General features: G+C 51.4%; 1 protein-coding gene across 4 annotated transcripts; it reads left to right on the plus strand.

Annotated features, from left to right (window-relative positions):
* Positions 1-8399: 8399 nt before the first annotated feature.
* Positions 8400-14398, plus strand: LOC121167853 (zinc finger protein 263). 4 transcript variants are annotated; one of them, XM_040997539.1, is made up of 6 exons: positions 8400-9077; positions 9662-9842; positions 10241-10314; positions 10583-10709; positions 11777-11893; positions 12396-14398. In XM_040997539.1, exons 1-6 carry the CDS (start codon positions 8691-8693, stop codon positions 13562-13564), a joined length of 2055 nt encoding a protein of 684 aa, XP_040853473.1. In that variant the 5' UTR covers positions 8400-8690; the 3' UTR covers positions 13565-14398. The 4 variants fall into 4 exon arrangements, with proteins under 4 accessions (XP_040853473.1, XP_040853474.1, XP_040853477.1 ...); XM_040997540.1 differs by having other exon boundaries at positions 10280-10314; XM_040997543.1 differs by lacking the exon at positions 12396-14398 and having other exon boundaries at positions 11576-11868.
* Positions 14399-15327: the final 929 nt, after the last annotated feature.

Raw genomic sequence — 15327 nt, forward strand, 5'->3', positions numbered from 1 at the left:
TGGACAAGCCATGTACCCCAAGGGGCACACTTATCAGGCTGCTGAATCTTTGCAGGCAGAACATCTGTTCTCATTCCAAAAGTTTAGGTCAATGATTATTAGCTAGTGGAGGTCTCGGATTTCTTTCTTAAAAGTAAACATATTGGGGCAGATGGAGGGTGAGCTTGTGTCATAGTGCAGTCTGTTGTTCTCTACTCCAGAGCAAATAGGAATTTCCCAAGAACTTGCAACTGGCTCTTTGTTTTCTCTCAACACTGTAAGTCTCTTTCACAAGGAAGCCAGGGGCAGACAGCACTGATATCCCTCTTTTTGTTTTTAAAGATTTATTTTATTTTCATTACAAAGTCAGATATACAGAGAGGAGGAGAGACAGTGAGGAAGATCTTCCATCTGATGATTAACTCCTCAAGTGAGCGCAATGGCTGGTGCTGCACCTATCCGAAGCTAGGAGCCAGGAATTTCTTCCATGTCTCCCACATGGATGCAGGGTCCCAAAGCTTTGGGCCATCCTCAACTGCTTCCCCAGGCCACAAGCAGGGAGCTGGATGGGAAGTGGAGCTTGATGGGATTAGAACCAGCACCCATATGGGATATTGGCACGTTCAAGGCGAGGACTTCAGCTACTAGGCCATGGCGCTGGGCCCACTGATATGACTTAACGGTCAAGCTAGCAATGAAGCATATTTAAAAGCTTTTTTTCTGATTATTGAGGAGTCCATGCTTTTAAATTCTCAAATGATGCAGAAATAATGCTGTAAAAGGTTGTTCTCAGTCTCTCTCCTTCAAATAATAGAAATAAAAACAGAAAAACAGGAATGGGGAGGAAAACAACAAGCAGGTCAAGGAGCAGCATCTCTCACACCTCTGAGGCCCGCCGCAGGCCCGGCCTGCCAGCCCCACTGTCCCTGGATGCCACCTCTTTACCATTGAGGCTCGGGTCAGGTACCACCCTGACCCCTTGCTGGACAAGCAGCCCTGTATGTGAGACTCTCTGGGCCTGGCCACCCTCAGGAGAAGGCTTTGGTAAGTTTTTGGTTGGTAGAATTTGCCTTCCTGTTGCACATGTTTTCTATTTTACCGAATATTCGGGCACACTGTGGATTTGGTTGGCAGCTGACCACATGCAGTCTCCCGGGCCCCAGTGAGAAGAAGGTGTCCAGACACAGTCTCCTTTCAGAACGTGGGTGTGGCCACGTGCGCATTGGTGGCGCAGACAGCAGGAGCGTGAACTGCTCAGATTAGCCTTGCAGGGACCATCGTAGGCATCAGGCTCGAGGGGCAGAAACCCAGTGCCTCCCAGGCAGCTGCTCATCGCCGGAGAGAGAAATGAGAGTGACCGGGATGCGAGTGGCTGTGGCAAGTTCTTAGAACCCCACTGCACAGGAAGCTACTCTGAGCCGTGACGAAAGCACCGTCGGCAGCATGGCCTTGGGAATGGAGCTTTCCTCCTGACTCAGGACATTCTGCAATGGCAGTAGCACCTTTCACAACAGGGTCTTCTGGGAGGTCTGAGTCAAGAGGGGCTCACCGAACTTACACAACTTTTTAATTTGTTGGTGCTGTAATGATTTTTTAAGAGTTATTTTATTTGGAAGCCAAAGTTATGGTGAGAGGGATAGAGAGAGAGGTCTTTCATCCACTGATTCACTCCCTAAGTGGCCACAATGGACTGAGCTGAGCTGTTCCAAAGCTGGAAGCCAGGAGCTTCTTCCTCGTCTCCCACGTGAGTACAGGAACTCAAGCACTTGGGCCATCCTCTATTGCCTTCCCAGACCATAAGCATGGAGCTGGATCAGAAGTGGAACATCTGGGATTCTAACTGGCACCCATATAGGATGCCCATACCATAGGCAAATTGGCATGCTATGCCACCACACTGGCCCTGCTGTAGTGATTCTTTAAAATCAAAACGTGATAATAGCATAGAGCCTTTGTGATATATTTGTTGAAAATTATTTATTTAAAATATTTAGATTATTTATTTAAAAGGTGGTAGGGAGGAAGAAGGGGTCAGAGGAGAGAGAATGATCCTCCAGCCATTGTTGCACATCTCCTCCCCGCCCCAACAAATGCCTGAGGCTGCCTCCCAGGGTGCACATCTGCAGGAAGCCTGCACCAGAGGCAAAGCTGGGACGGAACTGACACTCCAGTGAAGGACGTGGGTGTCCCATGTGGCCAAGGCGCGTCTCCCTCCTGCTGTGTTTTCAGCAAGCATGCACTGGGGCTGCTCCTCTCTCTTGTGCTCTGCCAGAAGCTGAGTGATCCTGTTTGCGGGCTCCATTGTAAACCCACGTCAGCACAGCAGCTGCAGGTGTCCACTCCCTTCTTATTCCCCAGTAATGCACAGTTCTAGTACCACAATTTGTACTCCACTTCTGGCTCACCAATGGCTTCACTGCCTATGGCATTTCTTTCTGCATCATTTGGCATTTTAAAAAAATGAGTATTGGGGCTCCAACTCCCTGCTAATGGCTTGGGAAAAGCATCAGTAGTTGACCCAAATGCTTGGTCCCCTGCTACCCACATAGGAGACCCCGATGAAGCTCCTGGCTTGTGTCCTGCCCAGCTGATGGCCATTATGGCCTTCTGAAGAATGAAGCAAAGGATGAAAGATCTCTGTGTCTCTTCCTTTCTCTGTAACTCAGACTTTTAAATAAATATTTCAAAAAACGAGCATTATGTTGCTTTTATAATAAAATACAGGGTTTTTTTTTAAGTCTTGTAACTAGCTTAGGCTCCAAGGGGATGTCAGTCCCTAGTCCCTAAAGCCACTGTGATGAAGGAGATTTGTGGTGTTTGAATGTGACACTGGTTTTGAAGGAATGGGAAGAATTGTGGGGAAGCTCGTGGGAGACTCCCTGTGCTGATCTGGAGTTGTTCCAGTTGTTCTCCGTGACCCAGATTCCATTCCCTACCCCTGCTTGCCTCCATTGTATTTTTTCTACTCTATTTAATTTTTAAAAGATTTATTTATTTTTATTAGAAAGACAGATATACAGAGAGGAAAATTTTCCGTTTGATGATTCACTCCCCAAGTGACCATAATGGCCAGAACTACACTGATCTGAAGCCAGGAGCCAGGAACTTCTTTTGGGTCTTCCATGAGGGTGGCAAGGTCCCAAGGCTTTGGGCCATCCTTGACTGCTTTCCTAGTTCACAAGCAGGGAGCTGGATGGGAAACAGGACTGGGATTAGACTGGGATTAGAACCAGCACCCATATGGGATCCTGGCACATGCAAGGCAAGGATTTTGTCACTAGACTACCTCACCAGACCCACATGATAAATAAATAATTTAAGGCCACCAGATTGTTACACCATTTTGACACTGTTAGATTTGCCACTCGCCAAAATGTTAAATTCGCCAGCCACCAGGCAAAGAATAATTCAGCCACATATGTGAAAAGAATTTAGATGGCCTTTATTTCAGGGAGCCACAGTCACGGGCTTCCCTTCCCCGTGCCGCAGGAAAGACAGACGTGGAGCTGCAGAGGAAGAAGAGCATGAAAGAGACAGGGAAGGGGCCCTTTTAAACTCTCCTTGGCACGGAAGTCAAGATGGGGGTCGCCTCGGCCTTTATTGGTGGCGGGGTATGGGTCTGTGCCCCTCATTGGTTCAGTGGTGGTCTCACCACCTGAGGGGCCCACCAGAATTCTGCCATCCATTCAGAGTTTGGTTGGAGGCAAACCCCACCGTTCTCCGGCCACTGTGGTAGCCATGAGACAGCTGTTTCGACACATCAATATTTTCAGCTTTCTTTATGAGAAGTAGAAAGTGGAGTGAGAGTGAGAATGCGATGAGAGAGAGCAAAAGAGAGAGAAAACAAGCTAGCTCTTACTCTACTGACTCACTCCCCAAATGACTGCAATAATGCCAAGCCAGGGACTCAAGTTGGAGCCAGAAACTACCCAGCTCTCTGACATCAGTGGCGGGAATCCAAACACTGGAGCCTGGTTGCTTGATTCCTGGGTGTGGATCTGCAGGAAACTTGCAGTGGGAGCATAGCCAGGACTTCAACTCAGGCATCTAATGCAGGACCCAGACATCCCAACATGCTGCCTGACCACTAGGCCAAATACTTGCCCATTGTGACTTGCTAGAACCCCTAGGCACAAAAAAAAAAAAAAAAAAAAAAAAAAAAAAAAAATTAGACTTCATCCGTTAAAGAAAATCATTAACCTTCTTGGATCTAAAGTTTTGACTTGCCCAATACTGAGCAGGCCATAATTTAAATGCTCAAGTGAAAACTGAAGTTGAGGTCATATCCCAGCTGATGCATAAATTATACATGACCAGGTCACTGCTCACCCCGCAGACAGCTGTTGCATAATTCTGGGCAAAGCATTTGGTGGTAGAGCCTAGAAATTAATCTATGATCGTTCACCTCTCAAAATATTAAATTTCTTTCTTTTTAAAAATTTTATTGAAAAGGCAGATAAGAGAGAAAGATCTTCTATCTGCTGGTTCACTCCCCAAGCGGCAACAAAAACTGGAGCTGAGCTGATCCGAAGCCAGGAGCCAGGAGCTTCTTCTGGGTCTCCCACGTAGATGCAGGGTCCCAAAGCTTTGGGCCATCCTCCACTGCTTTCCCAGGGCACCAGCAGGAAGCTGGATGGGAGGTGGAGCAGCTGAGATTAGAACCAGTGTCCACATGGGATGGCAGCACATGCAAAGTGAGGATTTAACTACTAGGCTACCTTATCAGGCTCTCAAATTTCTTTCTTAAAATTATTATTTTTTTTTTTATTGGAAAGGCAGATATACAGAGAGGAGAGACAGAGAGGAAGATCTTCCGTCCGATGATTCACTTCCCAAGTGACCGCAACGGCTGATACTATGCCGATCCGAAGCCAGGAGCCTCTTCCTGGTCTCCCACATGGGTGCAGGGTCCCAAAGCTTTGGGCCATCCTCGACTGCTTTCCCAGGCCACAGGCAGGGAGCTGGAAGGGAAGCGGGGCTGCCGGGATAGAACCAGCGCCCATATGGGATCCCCGGGCGTGCAAGGCAAGGACCTTAACCACTTGCCCCACCGCGCCGGGCCCTCTTTCTTAAAATTAAACAGAATGGGGCCCAGCGCGGTAATCTAGTGACCAAATTCCTTACCTTGCCTTGAATGCGCAGGGATACCAAATGTGTGCCCATGCTAATCCCAGCAGCTCCACTTCCATCCAGCTTCCTGCTTGTGGCCTGGGAAAGCAGTAGAGGACGGCCCAAAGCTTTGGGAACCTGTACCCGCATGGGAGACTGGGAAAAAGCTTCTGGCTCCTGGCTTTGGATCAGCATAGTTCCAGCCCTTATGGTCATTTGGGAGTGAATCAATGGATGGAAGATCTTTCTCTCTGTTTTTCCTCCTCTGTATATCTTTCCAATAAATATAAGTAAATCTTAAAAAAAAAATCCTCTACCACTTCTTTAAGAAGGGCGGTGGTGTATAGATACTGTAGAAGTTACCATGGAAATGATAATAAGAAACTGGATATGAAGGGGAGCAGACGATGCAAACTGGCACTCAGGTGACAGTGTTACCAGCGCTGGAAGTGGCAGCTATCCCCCTCTTTGGTATTTTATTTTATAGTTTGGTCTTTCAAATAGGGCACTTGAGGAGGATCTTGTTGGGAGAGGGGGCCACTGCTTTACTGAGCAGACTTCTACGGACGAGAGTGCGAAGCCAGGGCTGGTGTCTGCTTGGGGTCTGGGAAGCGAGGCAGCCGGCGAGGGGCCGCAGGAGTGGTTGGCAGGGGTCGGGGCATATCCGGGTCAGAACAAGAGGACGCCCAGTCTTTTACTGAGGTGAGGGGACTTGGGAAAGTTGGGGTGAAGCACTCATCTGACTCAGGCAGGGGAAGAGAAATAATGGTTTCCGCAGGAGGAAGGAGTCTCTGCCCACGCATGGCACTGCCCACAAGAGACCCGCCTTTTCAACATTGTGACAGATGCAGCAGGCTCCATAAATGCGATCCAGGAGACTGTCCAATATACCTAGACACGCAGGAAAAGTGCAGGTTCTTTTGACCCTCAACTTTATTCATTTTTTTCTTACGTTTCTTTGGTGGGGGGGATCAATATCTCTAGGTTTTTGGGAATACATTCGCCGACTGCCCACAAGCTTACAAACCCCAGCGGCTCAGCGTCTGGGAGACACCCCACTCTTGGAGGTCCCCCTTTGGCCACCCGGTCCTCGCCCCGTGCTCCAGAATTGCCAAGCTTCTCCGCATTTTGAAACTACTTGTTTATGAGTGGAAGCCGCCTGAAGTGGCGGAAAACACGATATTGACAGAGGCAGCAGCTGTGAGAAAGGGGCGGGTTTCCCACCTTCCCGCTTCCGTTTCCGGCCTGTCGAAGGGTTCCCTGGGGGAAATCGGAGAAGGTCCCCAAAGCGGCGCAGCCCTCAGTGTCCCCTAGGTCCTCTGCAAGGATGGGCGCAGGACGCGCCCGGCACAGCGTCCCCCTCAGGTCCGCCTCCGCGGCGGGACTCGGTCCCACGCCCCCGCGGCACCTCCCAGGGCCAGCGCCCGCAGAGCCGCCAGGAGAGGACGATGGAAAAAGGGGAAGCCTTGTGGCTTGCCCAACGCCCACTGGCTTCTGGGAAACGGCCCGCCCACTCGCGTCACAAAGCCCAGAACCACATCTCCCAGAGGCCCCCGGGGGAGCACCGAACCCACTGGAGGCGAATGCTTGGCAGGGTCTCCCGGAGGGCGCTGGCCGCTGATCCGATTGCCAGCCTTCGCGGTGCTCGCAACCGCACAGGGAGCCCACACGTCGACTGCGGGGGCTGCGGCGGCGTCTCACATAGGTGGAAACAAGAGTGCAAACCTAGACTCCAGAGATCCTACCTCCACCCTCAGAGCTCAGCCACCCCGGCTGAAGACCAGAGGTTAAGCCTTGGGAGGGATAAAGGGTAGCAGCAGGGAGGACGCCAAGGAAGCTTCTAGAATGGTGGGTGTGCTCACTGTGGCACTCCCCAGGCCAGATACCTATGAAGTGGCAAGATGTAAAGACTGAAAGCAGCCTCTTTTAGTAACCAGGAGACCTGGGGTTCCCTGTCAGAGAACCAGGGGGCTGGCACTGTGGCTAAGCAAGCTAATCCAACCACCTGCAAATGCTGGCATCTAATATGTCAGTTTGTGTCCTGGCTGCTCCATTTTGATCCAGCTCCCAGCTTGTGGCCCCAAGTCCTGACTCCTTGCACCCATTTGGGAGATCCAGAAGAAGCTCCTGACTCCTGGCTTTGGATAGGCTCAGCTCTAGTTGTTGCAGCCATTTGGGAGGGAACCATGGGCGGAAGATTTTTCTCTCTCTCCTCCGTAGATCTGCCTTTCCAATAAAAATAAATTGTAAATAAAAGGCAGTACCAATAGCGGTCACAAGAAGGCACGGTTTTCACCAGTGCTGTAAGGGAACAGTTGTTTGGAGAAATCATGCAAGGTCCTAACCCACTTTCTAGAAACACAGACCTTCCGCAATGTAGTGTACGATTTTCAAGAGCTTCTGTCATCTCCAAATCTATCCACAGAAACTTTGGCTCTGTGCTGGCTACGATGGTCTCCAGCACTAACTCCATTTTGAGTGCTCAGTAGCCACCGTCATGCAGTTCTTCTGGACAGTGCCTGCGCTAAAAGTCCAGCGTTCTCAGGCTAAGATCCCTAGACCTTCATGAATCCACGTAGATCTGCTACTAGCCTGAAATTACAACCAAATGCCAGCTATTGTGTCACCCGGATATGGGTAGACCAGCCTCCAAAAAGTAAAAAATGAAATGAAATGCAGTACTCTGGGATAATCCTGAAAGTTCATCTATCCAAGTAAGCACGCATCAATAGTCTAACATTAAAGGGACTTTGGAGAACAAGTGATGCCGGCCAGGACCCTTTCCCGGCAGGAGTCGCTGGCCCCGTGGCACACCCGGCTGCCTCCCCCTGTGCCCAGCGGGGTGAGGCCGGGCGCGGCCCCGGAGTGGACGGAAACTGTCAGGGACTTCCATGGGGACTGCCATGGAGAACTGGCCAGCGGCGCATAACCACTCGGGGGTCCGGATTCCCTCCACCCCGATGCGCTGACGCAGTGAACTGAGGACGGTCATTTTAATAAGCTTTTGTTTGGGACTCCTGATCCCTGTCATCCTCCGGCCACAGCTTCCTTCCCTCCCTCCCTCTAGCCCATGTGGGGATCGGCGGCCCGGTCCGTCTCCTCACAGTCTTCCATCCCAGGACTTCCAGTACTCGCCTCACGGCCCCGCCTCTTGCCTACAATTGGCCCCTCGTTCGTCCCGCCCCTTCGGCAGGTCTTCCCTTCTTATTAGTCGTCGGTGCGTCCGCAGCGAGACCTGATCCAATGGGCGCTGGAGTGACCCGGAAGTTGGGCCGGAGGAGGGTCTGTTAGCTTTTGGACACAGGCAGGAACTTCCGGCTCGAGGGCCGAGGCTGGAGAGTGTCCGGCACTTGATGAGGAACACATTCTTCGAGTTTTACCTCAGGAAGGTCTGGCCAAGGCAGGTCGAGGGGCTGGGCGGCGGCTCCCAGGACAGGCCGAGGTCGAAGCGCTGGAGCTAGCCGCGCCGCTGCCGCGCCCGGGGTCCTGTGCCGGGACTCGGAGCCCCTGGCCCGGACGCTCCTGCCTAGGCTGTCCACCCTCGGTAGCGGCCGGAGCGGGCACAGCCGGTCCAGAGGGCCCAGCTGCCCGGGGTCCTGACGATGGCTTCGGACACGATCTCTCAGGAACGGGAAGGGCTGCTGATCGTGAAGCTGGAGGAGGACTGCGCCTGGAGCCAGGAGCTGCCCCCCGCTGACCCGGCGCCCAGCCCAGAGGCCTCCCACCTGCGTTTCAGAGGCTTCCGTTTCCAGGAGGCTGCCGGCCCCCGGGAAGCCCTCAGCCGGCTCCAGGAGCTGTGCCACGGCTGGCTGCGACCGGAGCTGCGCACCAAGGAGCAGATCCTGGAGCTGCTGGTGCTCGAGCAGTTTCTGACCATCCTGCCCCGGGAGATCCAGGCCCGCGTGCAGGAGTTACACCCGGAGAGCGGGGAAGAAGCCGTGACCCTGGTGGAGGACATGCAGAGAGAGCTCGGGAGGCTGAGGCACCAGGTGAGATCCCCGAGCAAGTTTACCTGGTTCCCCTGAGTCTTACCGTTGGAATGGACCTTTGTGTGGTTAATTCTGGAATCCTCATTCCCTAGATTTTGTCCCCAATGAGCAGAGGGAGTAGGAGTGGGGCCCTGTTTCCATGCAGAGGCAGTACGTCTCTGAATCACCAGGGTTAAGTCCTCTCTGGCGCTTTGTGATTTTGGCGAGGTACTTGTAATTAATAATCTTTAGCCGTTATTTTAGGATCAAAATGCTTTCTGCAGAACTGAACTTTGGGAAAGCATGGTAGTGAGACCCCCTAAGGATCACCCTAGTGTCGCCAAATAGCAATAAAAGTGTGTAGAAAAGGTGGAGGAGAGCCAGAGAGAATGAGGTGTGTTGGAAGAGCTGCGCGGGTAGGTGTGCCCCTCGGGAGTGAGCCTTCCCTCTGACCGGAGCAGCCCGCTGGGTTCTCACAGACCCACGTGGGGTCAGCGTCTTGGGTCTCACTGGGTCCTCAGCAGAAGGCTTGCTCTCAGCGCCCTGTACTGGTTCCCTTCCCTCTGGCCCTGTTGTGATGATAAGTGATGTGGGTTGGTTCCCAGGTCACAAACCGTGGGCGGGGAACAGAAGTACTTTTGGAGGAGCCTTTGCCTCTGGAAACAGCCCGAGAGTCACCGAGCTTCAAGTTGGAGCCCCTGGAGACTGAGCGAAGCCCTGGCCCCAGGCTGCAGGAGCTGCTAGGTCCCAGCCCCACAGGGGACCCCCAGGCTGTAAAGGAGAGGGGTGAGGAACAGTTATTTGGGCGAATGGGAGGGAGGAGGGGCTTGGGGTTGCCCCTGACACTGGAAGGGTGTAGCACAGGTGCCAAGGAGAAGGACTTTGTGAATTTGAAGTCCTTAGAGCTGGAGTGCAAGACCCAGAAGTGGTGGTGTGGGGTTTTGGGGGGAATTGGGAAGGGGAAGATCTTGATCAAGCCCCATTTGTATGCAGAACAGAAGATATTCAGAGCCAGATAAATGCCAGGGCTGTGGAGTGCTGTTGGCCAGCCAGCTAGGAAGAGTGCTGGCTTTGGGTATCAGTACTACGCCTCTGTTGCCATCGCTGAGATACTGTGCTACAATAACCATTGGGTGGCCAAGAGTTAGGATCGCCATTCTCATTGTGATTTCTGTCACCTTCAGCATTATCTGCTCCCTGGCTTTCTCTCTTTCCTCCTGAAGGGAACCTGGAAGACAAGGCTGTGACTGGGCCCCAGGTGATGTGGAAGTTCCCATTGTCTTCTCCCAGCACCCTTCTTCCTTCCCTTGGGTGGGTAGGGCCCTTCTGCCACTTGGAGGGCCCACTTTCCCTCAAAAGTGTCTCCCTGCCTTCTGTGTCTTTTCCACTACTCACTTGTAAGCCTGGCACCCCTCTTCCCCAAAATATGTGTCCTTGGTACCCCTGGGGTTTGTCCCTTTAACCATGACTCAGCTTGAATTGTTCTTGTTGCATTCGGGGCTAAAAGAAATCTTGTGCTGTTTCAGTTGCCTGAGAGCTTAGAGAATGTGGCAGTGTTCATGTCCCCGGAGGAATGGGGACATCGGGATCCTAGTAAGAGCGCCTTCTCCAGGGACCTGGTGCAGGAGAATTGTAAGGTGGTGAATTCACTGGGTAAGGATTCTTCTCTCTCTTTTTCTTTCTTTCATTCTTTTCTTCTATCTTTTTGCTTGAAATGCAGAGAGACAGGGAAAGATACGTCTTCCGTTGACTGGTTCTTTCCCTGGATGGATGCAAGCTCAAGGCCTGGGCCATGCCAAAGGCAGGAGTCAGGAGCTCCCTCTGGCCTCCAGCGTTGGGGGCAGGCGCTCCGAGTCTCAGGATGCCTAGACCTCTCCTTTTCCTTCCTCGCAGTTGTATGACCCTCTCTGAACTCTCTTCTGTTTCCTGTGCTTCATTAGCATTTCCAGTATATTCCATAAGGAGAAAACTTTCAGGGGCACAGCCACCAACCTTCAAATTTAGCAGTTGTCAGAGCCATAGACATTCAGAAAGGGTGATCCTGTAGTCCTAGAGGAATAGTCAGTTTGATGTTGAATTCAGGAAACCCTTGTAGAAGTTTTGAAATGCTATTTTTTGCCCAGAATAGGCCAAACATACATTAGAAAGCATCTGTTTGTTGAAGTATTATGCAGAGATTAACAATGATGCCTGTAAAACATGACGAACAGGCTGGGGCCTGGCGTGGTAGCCTAATGGCTAAAGTCCTCGCCTTACAGGAGGACTTTGCCTTTCCAATTAAAAAATATTTAAATAAATGACAAAATAGATAATTAAGTTTGAACAGTGGGCATATAAAGACAAAAATTTATTGAATAGCTCTCAGCCTTTAGTATGTATGAACATCGTCACAATGAAAGTGGGAGAAAGTGAAAACATGACAGAGAGCCAGCTGTGCATTGTGGTTAAATGCACGCAGTAGCGTAGGCTGAGGCACACACCTGTGGAAAGTCACACTGCACTCTGTTTTCCTCTTTCAGGTTTGTGCAACGAGAATGCCAGCCAGACTCACTTGGCACAACTGCTAAGAATAGTGTACATATATTTCCAAGAAACATTGCTAGGCTTCCTGAGCATTCCGTATCTTTGCACTGCCGACATGGGACAAGACTCTCTCTGTTTTCCTTGCTTGGTATAGGAAAGTGGTGACACAGAAAATCTGTTTCTTTCCTTATGAACAGAGTCACACATTCCCAGTCAGGAAGCCCTAGGCACCCAGGTGGACCAGGGAAGAAAGCCACGGGACCCCGGCATCCAGGCATGCAAGGAGGCCCTGGGCCCCCGAAGCCCAGCTCCAGGTAAGGCACTCAGCTCAGCAGGCCCTGCAGGGCCTCTGAGGCCGAGAGAGAGGCATTTGAGCGTGGGTGCAGGACCAGCCCTCCACCTCTGCCAGTGAGGCCCATGAATCCTGTGTGGCCACTGCCTGTGCTGTCCAGCAAGGCAGGTGAGGCACAGACTGCAGGCTGCAAGGAGGCTTGCTCTTTGGGGACTACTTGCCTCATACTGTTCTCAGCCCTGCTCCACCCTACCCATTGTGTGGGGTAGAAGTCAGAGGCTTAGTAGCAAGGGCCATGGACGCACCAGGGAGAGAATTCCAAGACTGTTTGAGCTCTAAGTCTTGAAAGATGCCCCCGTGCCTCACCTGGAGGCCTCCGGAGCATCTTACCTTAAGGGAGGATGGGAGACTGAGGCAGAACTAGCTTTTCTGGGATTCTGGCCTGACATGCCTTGGCAGTTCATCCTGACTTTATTTTCTGCAGTGTCGAACAATGTATGACTTTGGTTTCTTTTTGGCTGCAGGGGAGGAGAAATTTGAGAAGCCAGAAGAAAGTACTCAGTTTAATTCCCCTGAGAACACACACCCTCAGGCGCTGCTGCCAGGCCAGGCCAGAAGTGAGGTGCCCTGGAGTCCTGAGCAAGGAAGACCTCATGACAGGGCAGACTGGCGCTGGGAGCCTCCCTCAGAGGCCACAGCGGAACAGGCGTTGGTGGGAACCACAAGTTACAGAGAACTGGGGCAATCCAAGGAAGCACAGCCGAAGAAGCTCCATTTGTGTCCCTTGTGTGGGAAGAACTTCTCCAACAACTCAAACCTAATTAGGCACCAGCGAATTCATGCTGCGGAAAGACTATGTGTGGGTGTGGACTGTGGTGAAGTTTATGCTGGGAACCCTCACTTCCTGTCCCTGCAGTGGGCACACCTTGGGGAGGAGGCCCATAAGTGCCTCGAATGTGGCAAATGCTTTAGTCAGAATACTCACTTGACCCGCCATCAGCGTACCCACACAGGTGAGAAACCTTATCAGTGTAACATCTGTGGAAAAAGCTTCTCGTGCAACTCCAACCTCCACAGGCACCAGAGAACACACACCGGGGAAAAGCCGTACAAGTGTCCTGAGTGCGGGGAGATCTTTGCCCATAGCTCTAACCTCCTTCGGCACCAGAGAATTCATACAGGAGAGAGACCCTATAAGTGTACTGAGTGTGGGAAAAGTTTCTCCAGGAGTTCACACCTTGTCATTCATGAAAGAACTCATGAGAGAGAGAGACTTTACCCCTTCACCGAGTGTGGGGAAGCCAGGAATGATAGCACCCCTTTTCTTACGAACCACGGGACCCCCAAGGCAGAGAAGAAACTGTTTGAGTGTTTAACCTGTGGGAAAAGCTTCCGGCAGGGTATGCACCTCACAAGACATCAGAGGACACACACAGGAGAGAAACCATACAAATGTACCCTTTGTGGGGAGAACTTCTCTCACAGGTCTAACCTAATCAGGCACCAGAGGATTCACACAGGAGAGAAGCCATACACCTGTCATGAATGTGGAGACAGCTTCTCTCACAGTTCCAACCGGATTCGGCATCTGAGAACCCACACAGGAGAAAGACCCTATAAATGTTCTGAATGTGGAGAGAGCTTCTCTCGGAGTTCACGCCTCATGAGTCATCAGAGGACTCACACCGGCTAGGTAGAGAGGTGTTTCTCTTTGCCCCATTCGGTGGCATGTTCAGAAGGGCCTGTTGTCTAAAGCTGGGATTCCTTGCTCAGCCACCCAGACGTGCACTTCTGCATTTTCCAGGTGATTAACATCAATGGGGAGTGTAGTGTGAGAGAGGCACAGAGGCTGCAAAGGATTGGTATGGAACTGAAGCAGCTGTGTCTGCGCTGCTAAAGACGGAAGTCTGAGGGAACCTGCTCGAAGCAGAGGTCGCTGTGTGTCTGGCCTGTCCCAAGGTGTGCTGCCTCTCCTGGTGTATTTTGCCAAGATGTGATTTGGGTACCTACCTTATTGTGTCTGATGTTTGTCCCAAAAGCTGTGGAAACACATCTTTCTGTTACTACTTTCTGATTTGGGACATTGAGTAGGAGTATTTGGGCCCCTGGGGACTGGGAAGCCGGTGAAGAGGGGCCAGGTCTCGTAGAGCTCAACAGGAGACTGCTTGTGAGTTGCAGTGTTCCCAGAGGCCGTGGGCTGCATAGGTCAGCCACCACACCCCGCAAGGGCCCACAAGCACACCACACATGTAGATGTTACCTCAGACAAGCAGGGACCTATGGGACTTACAGCTTTTCAAGAAATTGGCAGTGGAGTTTGTGGTCTGGTTCCTCTTCCTTTGGCAAAGGTTCGCTCCCCCACCTTTGTCACAAGTGATCAACAGAGCTTTGGAGCCTTACTCCTGGGCAGTGTTCTCTGAAAGGTGAATTCCCTGGGAAACTTTGGAAATGGGGCTCCTAGGAAAATTAGTGACTGTGTCCTTCCTTGTAGAAAATGTTTGAATGGTAAATAAACATCTCCAGGAAACAAGGATGTGTGTGATGTTTCACTGGTTTGCACCCTGTGGCTAATCTGCCTCTCCTCTACCGTGCTCCCAGCACCTGCTTTCTCTTTGTAGACCTGCTAGATTGATGAGGAATGCTCTGACAAAGGTGGCAATAGCTGGGCTGAGGCGGGATGTCGGCTGGCTGGGGCTGTGATAACAGAATCAAGCTAAATGGAAACTCGGGGCGATGTTGAGTTAGGGTCTCAAAAGTATTCTTTCCGTCTGATTTATAGCAGTAAAAATATTTTTGCTGGGCCCAGCGCATAGCCTAGTTGTTAAAGTCCTCTTCTTGCACGTGCCAGGATCCCGTATGGGTGCTGGTTTGTATCCTGGCAGCCCCACTTCCCATCCAGCTCCCTGCTTGTGGCCTGGGAAAGCAGTCAAGGATGGCCCAAAGCCTTGGGACCCTGCAGCTGTATGGCAGACCCAGAAGAGGCTCCTGGCTTCAGATCAGCTCAACTCCAGGCTTTGCGGCCACTTGGGGAATGAATTAGAGGACAGAAGATCTTCCTCTCTGAATATCCAACTTTCCAATAAAAATGAATAAATCTTTAAAATTGTTTTTTGCTTTAGTTAAAATGTTCTTGTGTAGTTGCTGAGAGAGCTGTCTCTTCTGGGTTTCTTTCTGATTGACAAGCAGTCTAAGATGGTACTGACAACTGTTGCAGGCAACAGCAAAGTTATGAGGAATCGGGAAAGGGAGGGAGACTACCAGAAATGTTCTAAGAGTAGAGTCTGATGCCAGGAACATTCATCTGGCCACAGCCTGGAGCAGTGTGCTGAGGAAAGATCCAGCAGTGTGTTGCTAACAGGCGAACACTGGGCTCAGGTGGCGAGATGAACCCTGGATATGTCCTGCTTCCCTTGCCTTCTCAAGCTTGCCTCAGGTTAGGGTGATTTTTTCCCTCTT

The sequence above is a fragment of the Ochotona curzoniae genome, unplaced genomic scaffold (genome assembly GCF_017591425.1).
Source record: "Ochotona curzoniae isolate NIBS_2020 unplaced genomic scaffold, NIBS_Ocur_1.0 patch433, whole genome shotgun sequence".
NCBI lineage: Eukaryota > Metazoa > Chordata > Mammalia > Lagomorpha > Ochotonidae > Ochotona > Ochotona curzoniae.